The sequence below is a fragment of the Panthera tigris genome, chromosome B2, assembly GCF_018350195.1.
Source record: "Panthera tigris isolate Pti1 chromosome B2, P.tigris_Pti1_mat1.1, whole genome shotgun sequence".
Lineage (NCBI taxonomy): Eukaryota > Metazoa > Chordata > Mammalia > Carnivora > Felidae > Panthera > Panthera tigris.
Genome location: NC_056664.1, coordinates 71048218 through 71063811, shown reverse-complemented (window position 1 = coordinate 71063811; position 15594 = coordinate 71048218). Strand labels below are relative to the sequence as shown.

At 35.8% G+C, this 15594-nt stretch overlaps 1 protein-coding gene across 2 annotated transcripts in view; it reads left to right on the top strand.

The window, feature by feature from the left end:
- Positions 1–10435, top strand: part of LCA5 (lebercilin LCA5) — a 68038-nt gene extending 57603 nt beyond the window's left edge. Inside the window, exons 5-9 of one of the 2 annotated variants that reach the window (XM_042986705.1) lie at positions 3029–3125; positions 3833–3975; positions 6078–6210; positions 7933–8792; positions 9817–10435. In XM_042986705.1, coding sequence (XP_042842639.1) covers positions 3029–3125; positions 3833–3975; positions 6078–6210; positions 7933–8792; positions 9817–9864 — 1281 coding nt within the window. In that variant the 3' untranslated portion in view covers positions 9865–10435. Of the gene's footprint in view, positions 1–3028; positions 3126–3832; positions 3976–6077; positions 6211–7932; positions 8836–9816 lie in introns of both variants that reach the window. The other variant, XM_042986706.1, reaches the window with a different exon arrangement.
- The last annotated feature ends 5159 nt before the right edge of the window (positions 10436–15594 follow it).

Below are 15594 nucleotides of genomic sequence, written 5' to 3'. Positions count from 1 at the left end.
CAACTGCAGCAATTCTTGCTTGATACATCTCCAAAGGCAAGGGAATTAAAAGCAAAAATGAACTGTTGGGACCTCATCAAGATAAATAGCTTCTGCACTGCAGTGGAAACAATCAGAAAACTAAAAGGCAACTGACAGAATGGGAAAAGGTATTTGCAAATGACATATCAGACAAAGGGCTAGTATCCAAAATCTATAAAGAACTTATGAAACTCAACACCTGAAAAACAAACAGTCCAGTGAAGAAATGGGCAGAAGACATTAATAGGCACTTTTCAAAGATGACATCCAGATGGCTAACAGACATGAAAAAATGTTCAGCATCACTCATCATTAGGGAAATACAAATCAAAGCCACACTGAGATACTACCTCACACTGGTCAGAGTGGTTAAAATTAACAACTCAGGAAACAACACATGCTGGCGAGGTTGTGGAGAAAAGGGAACCCTCTTGCACTGTTGGGAATGCAAACTGGTGCAGCCACTCAGGAAAACAGTGTGGAGGTTCCTCAAAAAATTAAAAATAGAACTGCCCTATGACCGAGCAATAGCACCACTAGGAATTTATCCAAAGGATACAGTTTGTAGGAGTGCTAATTCATAGGGGCTGTTTATAGCAGCACTTTCAACACTAGCCAAATTATGGAAAGAGCCTAAATGTCCATTAACTGATGAATGGATAAAGATGTGGTTTATATATACAATGGAATACTACTTGGCAATGAGGAAGAATGAAATCATGCCATTTCCAGCAACATGGATGGCACTAGAAGGTATTATGCTACGTGAAGTAAGTCAGAGGAAGACAGATATCATATGTTTTCACTCATATGTGGATCTTGAGAAGCTTAATGGAAGATCAAGGGGGAAGGGAAGGGGAAAAAATAGTTACAGTTAGAGAGGGAGGGAGGCAAACCATAAGAGACTCTTAAATACAGAGAACAATCTGAGGGTTGATGAGGTGTAGGGGAGAGGAGAAAATGGGTGATGGGCGTTGAGAAGGGCACTCCTTGGGATGAGCACTGGGTGCTTTATGTAAGCGATAAACCACGGGAATCTACCCTGAAAACCAAGAGCACACTTTACACACTGTATGTTAGCCAGTTTGACAATAAATTATATTAAAAAAAACACAAAAAACCTTAACATTTTAAAACACTTACTCATATTTGTGGGGGCCAGGGTGGCTCAGCCGACTTCAGCTCAGGACATGATCTCACAGATTGTGGGTTCAGGCCTGCATTGGGCTTTCTGCTGTCAGCACAGAGCCTGCTTGGAATCCTGTTTCCCCTCTCTCTGCCCTTGCCCCCCTTGTGCATGTGCTCTCTCTCTCTCAAAAATAAGTAAAACGTTAAAAAAAAAAAAACAAAACAACTTTAAAAAAATGTTTAAAACATTTACTCATATTTGTAAGTTGGTACTATGTAATTTACACCAGGGTGCCTGGGTAGCTCAGTCAGTTGAACGTTCAGCTCTTAATTTCAGCTCAGGTCATGATCTCATGGTTCATGGGATTGAGCCCCACCTCGGGATCTGGGCTCTGTACCTTGCTAGGGATTCTCTCTCTCTCTCTCTCCCTCTCTCTCTCTCATGTTGCCCCTACTCCAGGCATGCATGTACAGGCACCTGCATGTTGTCTGTCAAAATAAATGAAAAAATTTTCGAAAGGAGTTACTTAATTTATAATATATATTGGTTGAAAACTCAACATTTTATTTTTTTTAACTTTTTTTAATGTTTATTTTTTATTGAGAGACAGAGAGAGACAGACTGTGAGCAGGGGAGGGGCAGAGAGAGAGGGAGACACAGAATCTGAAGCAGGCTCCAGGCTCTGAGCAGTCAGCACAGAGCCTGACGGGGGGCTCGAACTCACAAACCAAGAGATCATGACCTGAGCCGAAGTCAGATGGTTGAGCCACCCAGGCGTCCCTAAAAAGTCAACATTTTAAAGCATATTTGTAAGTTGGTACATTGTGATTTACAAAATTCTAATATTCTCTTTGGTACTTTTAAAGAAAAGTTTTGGTAATATAGTCACTATAACACATGCCAAAACTGAAAACATTGAATCCTAATAGGAATGATATAACTGAAATAAGTTATGAAATCCTAAAAGGAAATTATGGAAACTGGAGTTTTTCCCTGTTGCATGGTTGAATAATCCAGTGTTCTTCCTCAGATAACCCCATGATTATTTTAAAAGTTGTTTCAAGTAATGCCCTTCATTTTCACAGTGTTGAGAGGAAGCATTCACATTATTTAATTTTGTTAAAGGTGTTCTTAATTCTATCCAAAGGTCATTGATGGCTGGAAATTTTGTGCAAAATTGAATGTTTATTCATTATCTTACATAGAATTTTCATTTTGTTAATCAAATTCTCAGACCCATAGTCCCAAAATGATAAAGAATACTGTGTTTTAAAAAACGTCTAGTTTTGGGGGTGGCTCAGTCAGTTAAGCATCCAACTTCAGCTCAGGTTCATCTCACTGTTCATGGGCTCCAGCCCTGCATTGGGTTCTGTGCTGACAGCTTGGAGCCTGGAGCCTGCTTCTATTCTATGTCTCCCTCTCTCTCTGCCCCTCCCCCACTCATGCTCTGTCTCTCAAAAATAAATAAACATTGAAAAAAAATTTTTTAAACCTCTAATTTTTAACTAATTCAAAACCCACATTTGAAAGATGCTAACAAAATTATTTTGGGCTCTGTTACTAAGTCTGAAAGACAGTTTAAGATAGTAACTAGCTCCATCAGGTAGGAGTGGGTAGAAAATGAATTTTGCCTTATTTGTGCTTATTTATTTTGATTGCCAGTACATATTGCACTTTTTAGGGAGAACCATTGCTCTGCCCTAACCTAGATGTTCTAGAGACATTCCTTTCTATAGTTTGGTAGGTAAGAAGGGAAATTGAACTAGGTATAATATATTCCAGTTTGGTGAGGAAAATACCAGTTGATGAGGTGAGAATTTTTGTTTTATTTTAAACTGATACTCTACATCCTTAATTGTATTATGGGTTTCTTTTCAGGAAAAGGAGAGAGAACTGGATATAAAAAACATATATTCTAATCGTCTGCCAAAGTCTTCTCCAAAGAAAGAAAAAGAACTTAGATCAAGAAAAAATGGTATAGTGGCTATTACTGTTGAAAAACATATTGTAGTTGTCACTTATTAATAGTAAAATCAAATAATTCTGAAGTAGAAGGCAGGCAAAGGGGAAAAAACTTCTTTGAAGTAAACTTAAATTTCCTCGTAGCTAATTTTCAGAAATCTTGTCAACTTTCTGTTTTTCCTGAGGTCATTAAATTATGTTTTACATAATTTTTAATTTTTTTCTTATAATTATTTTTGAAACTTTTATGAAAATATGTAAGAATACTTCTGAGCGGAGGTTGATTATATTACAATGAACCTTTATTATGCATCACTTAGCTTTAATAGTTACACATTTTACTAATTTTACTTCATCTATTTTTTTCTACTTCTAGAGTATTTCAAAGTAAGTCCTAGCAGTCATTTTACTCATAAGTACTTCGGCATTATGCATTTTTTTTTGCTTTTTTTTAAACAAAAGTATAATTTTTCCTTTTTTGAATTGCAGAAAGTTAAAAACAAATTTTGTAAAAGCTTAATAGGGTTTACCTGTTTAAATTGTTCTCGAGTCACAGAATTGCCAGTTAACCCTAGAAACAAAAATAGTAATAGTGGGTAGGCACAGAGCTGAGCAAAACATGCATTATCTCGTGTAGATGGTGAACATATAGCAGTTAAATTCCATGTCTTAGCACTGTTCAATATGATTAGAAAAATTCTTTTGTAATTTTCATGGTAGCTGCATGCCAAAGTGATTTTATAGACCAATGTACAAAAGGAGTACAAACCAGTGATGACTTCGAGCTGGAAGAATTTCCTATAACACCACAAACAGTTATGTGTTATGAAAACAAATGGGAAGAACCTGAACGTCTTACTTTGGTGAGTTTAGAAACATGATTAGGTACTAAACTCTAGGTTTGAAGTTATTCCAAAAAACATAGTATCAAGTGTTTTAAAAGTTAGCAATGAAGCTAGTGCCATAACTGTAAATATGAAAGTAACCTTTTCAAAAGAGGTAACACCTATGTATTTTATTAAATCCCTTTGGATCAACTCATTGCATCTTTCAGATGCTTCAGGAAGGTTAGTTGTACCTTCTGGATTGGAGATAGCAGTTTCTTACTTTTTATGTAATCTAATAATAATAAGAAGAAGAATCAGATATCTAATAATCAGATAATCTAAAAATCCTCCTTGCCCTTATATTTAATAGTAAATTATAGTACTTTTCAAATGATTTTTTACAATTAGTCTACATATTTTTTTGGCCTTATTATATGAGAATTTTATAGATTAATTGAATGTTGAGCAAAGTCTTTGCAGTTCAATCTGACTTTATATAACTAACCATTAGAGCGAAATTCAGGGGAGTCTGTATTGGACCTTCATCGAAAAGGACTTTTATACTGAATACCAGAAGGTTCTTTTCTCTAAGAGATTTCTGTATTTTGTGTTTACAATTTAAATCCCAAAGAAAATAATATACCAGGGATCCAGCATATTTCACATATTCCTATGTTTTTGTGCCCTGTAAGTTTCCCAGTGACTCTGAACTCTTTTCTTGTGGTAATACCAGACAGGATGGTCTGATTTGATTCTTGGGCTGTATGTGCTAAGTGTCTTTCTTCCTATATTTTCACTGTCATTGAAACTAGATCATGTTTTCTTTTTGAAAAGGGTAAAGTGTGGAATAGAAACTCATTCTTAACTTTAAAAGGATTAAAAAATAGTCTTTATAAGATTCAGCATGAACAGTAGCAACCTGATAGGGTGAAAAGAGTACAGCCTTGGAGTTAGCACTGTTTTTTAATTAAATTCTGGTTCTAACATTTTAGTTGGGACTTCCTGGAGCCTCAGTTTCCTAGTGTATAAAAGAGGGATGGGCTACCCATCAGGGTTGTGGTAATAACTAATCACAGAGTTTATAAGGCTCTTAAGACTTCCTGCCACTTTAAAGGGTCTTAGCAAATGGGAATGTTATTAAAGTACAGACCAATAAGTTCCTGTTGGAAAGAGACCCCGAATACAGTGGCTCAAACAAGATGCAGATTTTCTTTTTTATGTAATAGATTGAAGGTCAGTGTGTAGTCCAGGATAGGTAGATAGGTTTATTCCTTGGCAGTCATCCTTTGTCTTAATGTTCTTCCATCTTAAAGAGTGTAGTCCTCCTCTGTATGGTTGGAATTGGCTCACCACCCTTGTGAGGAGGAGGAACAAAGTGGAGGGCAAGCAGCTTTTGTTTTTATAAATGTGATCGGAAGTTGCATCTGTACTTTTACTCACATCCCTTTGGTCCGTTTAGCTCCAAGTGAGGTTAGCAAATGTAGTCTCTACTTGAGCCGTCCTATGCCCTGCTAAAACTCTCAGGGATTCTGTAACTAAAAAGAAGAGGAAAATTGATACTAGGGACAATTAATTCTCTGCTATACTTTGTAACAGGTATTTTACTTTTATTCAGAAAAATTACACACACATGTTAAAGGGACCATAAGGAACAAGTAATTTTGGGTTTACATTTTATTTATTTAAATATTTATTATAAAATTTATAGTATAAACTTGAAAAATTCAGTGCAGTTGTTACTGCCTGTATTATAGCTCAGCACCTTCTCCCATGGCCTCTCCGTACATTGTTAATAGCCTTTTCTGGTTAACTGAATTAATCAGATTTTGCTGTGAAAATGTACAAAGCAAGGATACTTCTGAAACATATCTCTTCAGAATTGTTTGTAGAGTATTGGCTTTAATTTTATTGGTTCTGATATGTCTTCTACTTTTTAGAAAAATTTAAACTAAAATAATCTTATGTGCCTTTGAAGTATCTTTCAGAGGGTGGTAACTTGTGATTTACTGCTTTATTAAATTAAAATTTAGTTTCTAACTTGGTGTCATACTTAATGGGAGATAAATCTATGATATTTAAATGGCTTTTTCTCCCTTTTAACTTGTGAACTTGCATTAAAAAATATATATATGTAATAGGACCTGGAATTGCAAGAAAGAGGTGAGCATGAAGAAGCAGGGATGCTAAACCCAATTGTGAAAAGAGAAGAAAAATTTGTGAAAGATCAAGGATTCCGTGTTGTAAAACAGGAGGTTGAGAAGCCGGAGGATGGTAAGAAAAGAATTTGTTTAATCAAGAGATGAATCAGCATCTTTTGGTAAAGAAAGGGTTAGCATCCCTTAATATTCTCATATTTTCCAGCTGCACAGTGAATTGGTTATACAGAACAAGAAAAGGTTGATACAGTGTTGGGGGATGGTCTTTTAGGAATCAAACATTTCAATACAGTTTTTAAGGAAGGGAAAAAATGACTGTTAAGTTGCTATTTGGGATTAGGTAATAAGGACAGTTACCTTCAGAAAGTTCGGATGAAGTAGAATTCAGATGAAAGGGAAAATTTTTGTGTATAAATTAACTAAAACTTGATGAAGAGATAATCAAAGACAATACACTTTATTGGCTTGACCGTCAGACTGGCCAAAACATCAAAATCAATGAATTATGAGGCCCCAAATATATTCCTGTAAGTTTTCTTTGGTTTTAGTATGTAAAACAAATCTTTAATGTATTCAACCATTAGTATGGAAGTTTAGGGAACCAACTCATACAGTTTCAGATATTGAAAATGAAGTTCAGGAATAAATTCATTTCCATCTGGATAAAATATCTTAAATGTATAGGTGAGAGGGATCCTGGACTTTAATCCTCTGCATATATTTCATTAGTCTTACAGAGAAATCCTTTTTTTTCCCCTTAAAGTTAATGGAACATAAAACTGTCGCCTAACTATTGCTACAGTTAACTGTATCTATGTGTATTTTTAGTGTCTGTTTAGAGCAATGTAACAGGTAAATTAGAAAATCTATTCCTGTTGGCTAATGCACAAAGGGAGATGCTTCCACATGTTAAAATATAGAATAGAAAATTAGATAGTATGTCTGTTGTGTCTAGGTACTGAGAAAAGGAATAAAGTAACAGAAGACCGGTCCTTTCTTTCCATCTTATTGATTTTTTTTTTTTCTGGAGTTTGTATAGAATGGTCTCTAACATCAGTGAAAATGTTCTAAAGCTTCTAAAAGTTGTATATCTCATGACCATACCTTAAAATACTTCCATGTGTATTGTTCCCAAATAAGGACATTTTCTTACATCATTCCAGTATAGTTTTCAACTTCAGAAAATTTAACTTTGATACAACACATTTCTCTAATCTGCCGTCCATATTACAGTTTTGTCAGTTGACACAGTATTGTCCTTAATAGCATTTTCTTCTCCATGATATGATCATGAATTGCATTTAGTTCTCCTATCTCTTCAGCCTTCTCTAAATATTTTGTGAGATTAACATTTTTGATGAATAAAGACCCATTTTTTAAAAATTCCTCATTTGAGGTTTATCTGAAGTTTTCCTTAGATTCAACTTAATGTATCTTCAGTAAGAACACTATATACATGATGTTGTGTCCTTCTCATGGTATGACATCTAGAGTTTCAGTTTATTTTTAATTTTAAAATAAACTCACCCCATCCATCTATCACTCTCTATTCAGTGTACCGCACTATATTAGGTATAAAAAATAGAGACCCTTCTTCCCTATCTCTAAACTGAAGAACAAAATTCTTTCTATAAATGTGAATTTTAAATGCAGTACACATTAAGTATATTCTTTTTGAATTCCAGACTATCAAGTATAGCAATGAAATTTACAGTGTTCATCTTCACTGTGCTGATAACTAAGTTAGATAGACTGTTTTGTAAAAGATGAGAATTGAGTTTTCCTAAAGATATTGACTCCTATAAAATCTCATTTTTTTTAATTTGATTTCATGCAGAGTGGGAAAGAGAAGAACTTGCTAAAAAGGAAAAAGACAAGGTATCTTTGCTGGAGAGAGAAGAAAAGCCCGCATTGGAAACTGGAAGATACCAAATGGAAATGTACCAAATTCAAAACATTGGTAAATTAGAAGAAGAGGAAGAAGAAAGGCTGAAGAGAGAAATGCTACTTGCTAAACTGAATGAAATCAACAGAGAACTTCAAGATTCTCGGAATCTAAAATGCCCTCCTCTGCCATTGCCACCTGATTTGGAATCAAAACTGCACTTCCCAGACAGAAGCCCCAAAACATCCGTGTTCTGTGAATCCTCAGAGAGAGTGTTTAATGGGCATCATTTGCAAGACATCAGCCACTTTGCTACAAAAGGAGACGGTCAGAATCCAGGAAGTATTAGAAGCCCAGCCTCTCCAAATGAGCTTGCATTTGGCAGCTATGTGCCTTCATTTGCAAAAAACACATTTGCAAAAACGTCAAATCCATTTAGCCAGAAGAGTGGCCTTTTGGATCTCCAAAGAAACAGTATAGAGAAACTTGGTAAAGACAGTGTAGATTTAATTACAAGAAAAGAGAAAAAAGCTCATCTGATGGAACAGTTATTTGGTGCCAGTGGCAGCAGCAGCAGCACCGTTTCCTCTAAAAGCAGTGACCCAAATTCTCTGGCTGCCGGCAAAGGAGACTTTGACTCTCTCAGTTTTCCCCCTGGGGATAAGAGCAGTAGGGATAGAGAACGTGATGAAAATGATGACTTTTTCCTCAGCGAAGGAAGAAGTTTTAATCTAAATAGACACCGATTGAAACATGCAAACAGTAAACCAGCAGTAAAAGTAGTTGAATCTGTAGAAGATGAAATTGAAGAGGTAGTCCTGAGATGACTGATGACAGTATATACTTTTTCCAATTGTAAATATTAAAATATTTTAATACAATATTTATTATACACATTTAGAATTTTTAATATGAAAAGTCCTTATTAAGGAATGATTTTTAATAGAGAAATACAGTGTAAATGAAAAGTAGATCATATCATGCCACATAGCTAGTTTGCCAAGAATGAAGGCGACTTTTGAATGAAACCAAAAATAGAGATGTATCTTACTTGGTTTTGACTTTTTATTTACAAATAGTTTTACCTTTTAATCAGATCTATAGGAAGTTTTACTCCATTGGAGTTCATATTTATTTCCTATTTTTATCCCTATTTGTTTACTTATTTTTGGTCATATCCTTACTGACCTAAATGTAGTCTTCCTCCTGAAAGTTGAGTGGAAATTAAGGGTGAGAGGCTCTGGGTTAGGAAGCATAGCTCCCAGATGGTGGAGAGCTGGTGCTACTTAGCAGCCCTGTGCTCCGTGGGCAGGACAGGGGTCCCTTTCTAACAAACAGGGCAAAGCTGAGCTACTCTTAAGTGGGAGCAATGACAACACAGGGGCTGCTGCATTTATGAGCTGCATTAAATCACTTACCTACGACTGTGCTAACATATTAAATTCAGAAGACATTTGTCTGTTTGCATGGATAATTCCCCTATCATGGCTCCCGGAGGCTTGGGTATCCTCTCATTGTTCTCCTACACTCTTTGTATCACAGTGACTGGGGTTGAGATTTCATACCCAAATACACAAAACTGAAGAGATTTCATCCTAATATAGAAACTCAATTATGTTTCCAGAGTATGTAACTTGGAAGTTCTAGTATATATTTTAAGGTTTGAACTTATGTCAAAACCAACAATAGACAATGAGAGTGTAATACTGTTGGACTTGTAGGACTAATTATAAAGCAACCTTGGGTTAAAAATGTTTTAGAGATGGGCTTCTGCCTTGCTAAGTAGGGCGGATGTTTTTCTGTTTAAATGCATTGGTCTTCTTTTGCTCTTTGTAGCTCACTTCATCTGCAGAGGAGTTGATGACCTTGGACTGCTGGGTATGATTGGTCTTTAAGAAGCAGTAATATACCACCAACCAAGGAGAAAACACTGTTAAAATGAAGAGTGGTGGAAATAGTGTGTCAGGGGAAGCATAAAAAAATGTAGATTGACACTTATTCTAAAGTGAGCTTTTTTTCCTTCAAAAATTTCAAAAATTTAGTATGTATTTGCTAATGGTATGATTTCTGATGCCAAGTATATATACTGATAGATGAGGGGACCAGAGTTACTGTTTTATCTTGAGTTCTTATGAATGCTGATTATTGAATATAATTTCATAACTATTTGGCAAGACTTACCTGGATAGGTCTCTAATGAAAAGATAGGCTATCTGTCATCTTCTAAATTGTGTTACTGTCATTGATTGGGAACAATCTCCCAGAAGTGCTAAACTACATTAAAATTTTTTTTTTAGTAAAGAGGTTTGATGTCTGATTAAAAAAAAAAGCTTGTTGCAAATCATTCTAATATATGTAAACCACATTATCATAATTCAGTTCTTGATAAAATATTATGTAATGTTAATTTTGTTCATAGCTGCTAATTTTTCTGCCAAAAGTATTCTGATTTTTAGGTTGTTTTAAGAGGCTTTTTAAAAGCCTTTTAGTAAAGTTTTATATTGAGATCATTTAATTAGTCTCTTGCTTTTTTTCTACATAATGTTTTCTAGTCTCTTTCACCGGATATAACAAGACAGGGTTTTTTAAATTAAACCTAAAATTAAGTTACAGACTTAGAAGTATTATGGTGTTAGGCATTAGAATTGGAGATTAAAATGCACACAACAGGTTTTTTTTTTTATGAACAAACCTCAGAGAGTAAATCGTTTTTTTTCTAAATATCAAGATAAATTTGTTATTTGTACTCAGAACTCTTAACTCACGATGGCTGTTTGAATGATACCTTAAGTCACTCAAGAAATTCATGGTAGAAACAGGACCAGCAGTGTTAAATTTTACTTCTTTACTCACCTTTTTCCCCCGTCCAGTATTTTTAATTAAAGTAGATGAATTTGCCCTAAATCAGGTTAGACAGTATGCTAGTCTTATCAGATAATTATAGTTTTAATTAATCCTTTCACCCTTAATAACTATCCTAATGGCATATATTGCTCATAATATAAAAAAGCGGGGAAGGAGGATTAAATTGAATCATAAACTTATTTCATGTCTGATTCTCTAGTTCTGACCCTCCTCTCCATCTCCTATCAGACATACTCACCTTCTGGTATCCCTGGTTGAGTGTCAGTCAGATACAGCATGCAGATCTGCCCTATGAAAAGGGGAAGGGAAATGTGTGTTACAGTCACAATGTGGATTTTTTAGGATTCAAAAAGGAACTGTAAATTGTTAGGAAAAGATCTGCCTTTAAAGGTTTTTCCTTTCTACACAACAAATGCCCCTTTCACATTAAAGTCTCCTTTTATATCATTTGAAAGTGCTCTCTTTTTAGTAAAGAGTGTGTAGTCATTCATTAATGGGGTGCCCTGCATGTAGCAGGTGCCAGGAGAGTAAGACAGACCCTGCCCTTGCCCTCACAGTGAATGCAGAGCACAGTGAGCCAGACTGCACAGTTCCATCCCTGCCCTCCCACCCACTCTCTGAATGTCCTTGGGTTGCTCAGCTGTTACTGCTCTTTTATAACACTTTTTAAGGTAGTTATGAGGGATGAATGAAATACTTAGGTTGATGCTTGGCAGGGTGCCTGGCACATTATAAGCACTCAGTAAACATCAGCTGTTATCTTAGGTGATTGAAGTTCTTTTAGGGTATAATTGGAAAATAGAGCATAGGTATGTACATAGAACGTACTGACACTACACTTTGCACAAGATAACGGGCCAAAAAAAAAAAAACCCCACCCGAATTACCATAAAACATCTATACTAAATGTGTTGTACCCCTTAGCTCTGCGCTTAGAACTTTCCTTGCTTCATTCATCATTAACTGTGCAGTCAGCCTCATAGCAGAAATAAAATGAAATACAGAAAACACAGCACTTTGTATTGCATAAGGTGATAATTTGCACCCCAGCTCTCCCACAATGTGTGTATCCTTGGATAAGCTACAAAACCTCTTTTCACCTCCTTTCCCCCCTCCCTCATGGTATTGCATACATTAAATGAGTTGATATGTGAAAAACAACTGTAAAGGCTCAAATATTGATGTTTTGGAAAGGTAATGTAGAAACAGGGAAGAGAAGTGATACTTATTGAATGTTGGGCATTACAGTTGGTGTTTTTATGCATGTGCTTTAGCTCATTTAATCCTCACAAAGTTCTTTCTAAAGTGGATACTTACTCCCATTTTACACTCGGGCTAATAATAGACTATATTCAATAGTCTCAAGAAGTCCAAAGAAATAAGATATTTTAGAAAAGAATTTTGCATTTACTCTTTAAGTGGTAAATAATGGAAACCCAAATCAAACCAGCTTAAAAAAAATATTATTTTTGGCTTAAATATGGAAAGCTCATTGATCTGGAGGTTCAAATAACAGTGCTTACTTTGTCCACCTCTTAGCCTGGCACCCTGCATCTGGCACCGACCTCAAAAAGAAAATCTTTCCTATACCTCCAGCAAAAATCTGGTGGGCTAGTTTATATGCCCACCTATAGGGCTGGTGACTTTGTGTAGGGGAAGGATGACACCCTTCTACCTCTCTTCATGGAACGATCACAACTTCTACAGAAAGGGGGAGGCATTTTTCACTGATGAAATTTTGGACATAAAAAAGCAATTTGCTTTACAGTTATGGTGGATTTGGTTCCAGACCACCACAATAAAGTGAGTTGAATTATTTTTTTGGTTTCCTACTGCATATAAAAGCTATGTTTATACTATAGTCTATTAAGTGTACAATGGCATTATGCCTAAAAGTAAATGCATACCTTAATTAAAAAGTATTGCTAAAAAAAAAAAAAATACCATTATCTGAGCTTCCAGCAAGTTGTAAATTTTTTTGCTGGTGGAGGGTCCTGCCTCAATGGTAATGGCTGCTGAGTGATCAGAATGGCGGTTGCTGAAACTGGGGGTGGTGGTGGCATTTCCTGAAGATAAGACAACAATGAAGGTTGCCACATCAATTGGCTCTTTTCAGGAATGATTTCTCTGTAGCATGTGATGCCGTTTGACAGCATTTTACACACAGTTGAACTTTCAAAATTACAATCTTTTGAAACCCTACGGCTGCTTTATCAAGTAAGTTTATGTGATAGGCTAAACCCTTTGTTATTTCAGCAATCTCCACATCTTCAGTAGATTCCATCTTAAGAACCCCTGTCTTTGCTCCTCTGTAAGCAGCAGCTCCTCATCCCTTCGGGTTTGATCATGCGATTGCAGCAATTCTGGCACATCTTCAGGCTCCACTTCTAATCGTAATTCTTTTGCTGTGTCTACATCTGCACTTAGTTTCTCCACTGAAGTCTAGAACCCCACAAAGTCATCCGTGAGGGGTAGAATCAACTTCCAAACTTCTGTTAATGTTGCTATTTTGACCTCTTCCCATGAATCACATTCTTGATGGCATCTAGAATGGTGAATCCTTTCCAGAAACTTTTCAATGTACTTTTCCCAGATCCATCAGAGGAAGCATTACCTATGGCAACTAATGGTCTTAAAAAAATGTGTTTCATAAATAAGATTTGAGTGTCAAAATTACTCCTTGATCCATGGAGAGAGAATGGATGCTGTGTCAGCAGGCATGAAAACAACATGCATATCACACGAATATCACTGTATGTCATCAGAGCTCGTGGGTGTCTAGATATATTGTCAATGAGCAGTAATATTTTGAAAGGAGGCTTTTTTTGAGCAGTAGGTCTCAACACTGGGCTTAAAATACTCAGCAAACCATGTTATAAACATATGTGCTATCATCCAAGCTTTGTTGCATTTATAGAGCCAGGCAGAGTAGATTCATCATAATTCTTAAAGACCCTAGGATTTTCAGGATGGTAAAAACACTGCCTTGACCCCTGAGAAGAGAGTCAGTCTGTCCTGTGAAGCTTTGAAGACAGGCACTGACTTCCCCTTTCTAGCTCTGAAAGTCCTAGATGGTATCTTCCAATATAAGGCTATTTAATTTACATTGAAAAATCTTGTTTAGAGTAGCCTCCTTCATTAATGATCTTAGCTAGTTCTCCTGGAGAACTTGCTGCAGCTTCTACATCAGCACTTGCTGCTTCATCTTGCATTTTATGTTTTGAAGACAGCTTCTTTCCTTAAACCTCATGAACCAATATCTGCTAGCTTCATACTTTTCTTCAGGAGCTTCCTCAACTCTCTCAGCCTTCATAGAACTGAAAAGAGTTAGGGCCTTGCTCTGGATTAGGCTTTGGTTTAAGGGAATGTTGTGGCTGGTTTGATCTTCTATCCAGACCACAAAACTTTCTCCATATCAGCAATAGTCCATTTCACTTTCTTATCATTAATGTGTTCACTGGAGTAGCACTTTTAATTTCCTTCGAGAACTTTTCCTTTGCATTCACAACTTGGCTGTTTGGCACAAAAGGCCTAGCTTTTGGTCTGTCAACCAAAAGCTTCCAACATGCCTTCCTCACTAAGCATAATCATTTCTAGCTTTTGATTTAAAGTGAGAGAAATGTGATTATTGCTTTCACTTGAATACTTAAGAGACTTGTAGGATTATTAATCGGCCTAACTTCAATATTGTTGTGTCTTAAGGAATAAAATGCCCAAGGGGAGGGAGAAAGATGGGAAATGTCCAGTGGAATAGAACACACACAACAGTTATTGATTAAGTTTGCCATCCTATATGGGAGCGGTTGGCATTCCAAAACAATTACAACAGTAACATCAAAGATCACTGATTAGATATTTTTATATGGTGACAGATGATAGCTACACTTGCTAGGAACATAGCATAACATACAGACTTGTTGAATCACTATGTTGCACACCTGAAATTAATGTAACATTGTGTGTCAGCTGTATTTTAATTAAAAAATCACTAATTAGAGATAACCATACAAATAAAATGAAAATTAAAAATATTACAAGAATCATTAAAATGTGACAGAGGAATGAAATGAGCAAGTGCTGTTGGAAAAATGACACCAACTTGTTCAATGCAGGGTTGCAACAAACCTTCAAATTATAAAAAATGCAGTATTTGTGAACCGCAATAAAGTGAAGCACAATAAAATGAGGTGTGCCTGTATTTTCCAATTAACAATATCTAATTAATGGCTCTTATGGAAAAAAAATATCAAAAGGCTCTTAATGGAACAAGCATTAGTTACTCAAAACTCCGTATCTCTAGCAACAAGCCATTTTAGCAATATGATTACAACCATGGGGTTGCACTATGAAGTTAGTTCTGTTGTTGAAGGGTGAACTGTCCCATCATTATTGTAAGATGAGTATGTAAGACATTAACACTTTAGAGTTCACAGAGGAGTTCCAGAAATGTACTTTTTTTGTACCAAATGCTACATTTGTGAAATACATCTATATATAAATGAACATACTCTATTTCAATCTAGAACAAAACAAAACTTAGAAATAGGTAGCCAGGATAGGGTAGAAACAGGATAGGGTAGAAACAGTTTGCCACTTACTAATTAAAACTTTGGTCAAATAATTTAACTTTTCTTAAGGTTTCCTTAGATGTGAAATGGGGCTGATCATAGTTTACAGTTATTGTGAGGATTAAATGAGATGATGTTTTCTTGAGAGAAGAGACTAAGTAAAACAGGCATGTCAGTAGAG